The sequence below is a fragment of the Poecilia formosa genome, unplaced genomic scaffold, assembly GCF_000485575.1.
Source record: "Poecilia formosa unplaced genomic scaffold, Poecilia_formosa-5.1.2 Scaffold235, whole genome shotgun sequence".
Classification (NCBI taxonomy): Eukaryota; Metazoa; Chordata; class Actinopteri; order Cyprinodontiformes; family Poeciliidae; genus Poecilia; species Poecilia formosa.
The window spans coordinates 41,578-44,680 of record NW_006800174.1 but is presented as its reverse complement, the minus strand read 5'-3'; the positions used below and the strand labels follow the sequence as shown (position 1 = coordinate 44,680).

The 3,103-nt window shown below is 35.3% G+C and overlaps 1 gene segment (V, D, J or C); it reads right to left on the bottom strand.

Annotated features, from left to right (window-relative positions):
- Nucleotides 1-1,498: 1,498 nt before the first annotated feature.
- Nucleotides 1,499-2,864, bottom strand: LOC103149760 (Ig kappa-b4 chain C region-like; the record flags this gene model as incomplete). The annotated part of the segment is given in 2 exon segments: nucleotides 1,499-1,954; nucleotides 2,780-2,864. Coding segments are annotated over 2 exon segments (411 nt in total), but the record flags the coding sequence as incomplete, so codon positions are not given.
- Nucleotides 2,865-3,103: the final 239 nt, after the last annotated feature.

Genomic DNA, 3,103 nt, shown 5'->3' with positions numbered 1-3,103 from the left:
TTTCAGGCAGGGGATCAAACTCTGACTTCACTCTTACCATCAATGGAGTTCAGGCTGAAGATGCTGCAGTTTATTACTGCCAGAGTCTTCATGAGTTCAACAGTCAGGCTGTGTTCACACAGTGAAAAATCATCGTACAAAAACCTCCCTCAGTCAGACTGAAACTATATTGCTGCAGCTTCCAGCTGTTGCAGAAACTGATAGTTTACTGAAATCTTCCACATGAATACACACAAATGTTCATGAAGGTGTTATTTTAAAACACCTTAATAAGGGAGAATTTGATGCTAACAAGTATGAGCTGTTCACACAGTGAAAAACAGTCGTACAAAAACCTCCCTCAGTCAAACTGAACAGAAACTATATTGCTGCAGCTTCCAGGTGTTGCAGAAACTGATAGTTTACTGAAATCTTCCACATGAATACACACAAATGTTCATGAATGTGTTATTTTAAAACACCTTCACAAGGGAGAATTTGATGCTAACAAGTATGAGCTGTTCACACAGTGAAAAACAGTCGTACAAAAACCTCCCTCAGTCAGACTGTATAAAATCTCTAGCTGGATGTTACACTGAAACATCTCACTAAGCACAGACACCACGACATTCACGTAAATATTGAAATAAGTGCACGTTTCCTATCTGACTTTGAAATTAATAAAGAGGTTGGAATATTACAACTGGAGAAAAAATGTTGGGAAGGTAAAATTTGACTTAAGGCTGAAATTAAATGTCATCATTCAGGTACACATGGAGATTTTATAATCACAATCTGGGGTTGTGTGTTGAGTTTATTTAAATAAAGGTACCTTTGTTTTGACTTCATTTTCTATTCAAAAAGCAACATCAAAAATTATTTGATGTTAAAATAAAATAAAATAAAATAAAATCCTATTTATGAGTCAGATGTTTGACTTGGTTAGAACAGAAAATGGGTGAAACTCTCCAGCTGTTCATTATTTGTCCAAAAGAAAAGTTTCAGGGACTCTAAATGGTTTCATAGACAGTAGATCAAACTCTGACTTCACTCTGACCATCAATAAAGTTCAGGCTGAAGATTCTGTCAGAGCTCACATTTTGAACAGCCAACTTTTGGTCACACACTGAAAATTAATCAAGTACTGAATGACTGGCAACTGAACAAACATTTGGGCACATGTCACTTTTAATTGCTTATTTAAAAAGAGAGATCTTGATATATATTTTTATCAGTTTTGCTAAAGAATAAATCATAAACTTAATTCATATTATACATAACTGAATAGGATGTAAAGCTTTTTTCTCTTTTAAGCCTATGAAATCATTTTTGGTATAGTAAAACAAATTGTAGCTATATGAATAAACTGAAATGAAATTATAAATTTATTATAATACTACTGAGGAGCTGTTGTTCCTCTGCAGTAAACAACCTCTACTAACATGCAGCACACAGAAACAAAACATTGTTTTTCCTCTGACAAGGTAAAAACTGAAAAATAAAGAAGCCGAAACAGGAGTAAGGATTTTGATTTTATTATTTTTGACAGATATTGAGCTTTTAAACACATAACAGAGGTTATGAAGATGAAATAAAACAAAGATTTTTAAAGCAAATAATCTATAGCAGAATGAAACATTAGAATCAGCTCAGGACTGGGAGCACTGGTCTCTCCTCAGTGTCTCTGTGACTGCAGACTGGGAGCCCTGGGAGGCCTCACAGGTCACAGAGCCCACCTTCCTCCACTGGTCTGCAGGGAGCCTCAGGGTGCTGCTCCAGCTGTAGAGGCCGTCATTCTGCAGCACCCCGGGGCTCCTGCTCTGCTCCAAGCTGCTGCTGCTGCTGCCGTCCAGCTTCCAGGACAGAGTCCAGTCTGAGGGGAAGCCCTTGTTGGCCAGACACATGAGGGTAACCTGCTGCTGCTGGAGCTCCACACTGGAGGGGGGCAGCACTGTCAGGGTGGGGCGGGTATCACCTAGGAGACACCAATCAGGTTAGAGAACAGGAACCAAGAAGGCATCAATGAAATGACACCAGGACAGCTTCACTATGAGAAAGTTGAGTTTCTATATTAAAATGTTTCTGCCAGATGTTTTTCTGCTCCACCAGTTACTGAGACTCTTTGTTTCACTTCCCTTCAGTAAACCTCTCATGCATATCAGCACAGAGAGAAAATTATAACTTTATCCTGAATGAATCAACTAAGAATCCATCAAGAATCATTTTGACTTGTGAATAAAATCGATTTAATACATATTTTACACATCATATTAAAACATTTTAACATTTCCAACATTTTGCTTCATTCTGTTTTCCAAATTTAATTAAAAGTTATTCAAAACATGTGCAGTTGATCACTTCCAGAAAAGATGTAAAGTCTATGAAGACTTTCAATCTACCTAAGTAGACTGAAAACATTTCATGTGAGATTTAATTTTTAAACTTTGCAGATTATTTAAACATAGATTTAAAATAATACCCACAATAACAGAGTAGTAAATAAGATTTCTTTGTATCTTGGCAACATTTTTTATTTGATCAAAAAAGGTCAAATAAATTCCCAAAATGTTTATTAATAAACTACTTTTAACGTACATGTATTTCTCAGTCTCAAAAGTTAAATAATATTCACAAATTCTAACAAACAAATTTGAGATTTTTTTATTAGAAGATTAATATTTTCAACAAAATTAAAACTTAACGGAAAAACTTTTCACTTCTTCACATAAATGAAAGTAAATGGAAATAAACGGCAGGACCATTTAATATTTAAAATTAGATTTAGTAAAGAAAAACTTACGTCCAACATCCAGTCTGGTTCCTCCACCGAACGTGAGCCACAGTGATACAAACTGGTTGAACCGTCGTACAAAAACCTCTGACTGTTAGAGACACGGCTCTCTGACTCTGACACAAACATATTTACCAAAACATTTATTAGTGGAAACTTTTCAAGTAGCATGAAAGTAAAGCAACAGAACCTGAAGAAAACATTGTTAAAATAAAAATTTTAAATCTATAATTTTCAAACAATTTACTGTGTTTAACAGAATAGATGACAAACTATTGTAAGGTCATTTTGAAGCTTTGTTTTTAGTAAGTGGGCAGCTGGTATCTTACATAA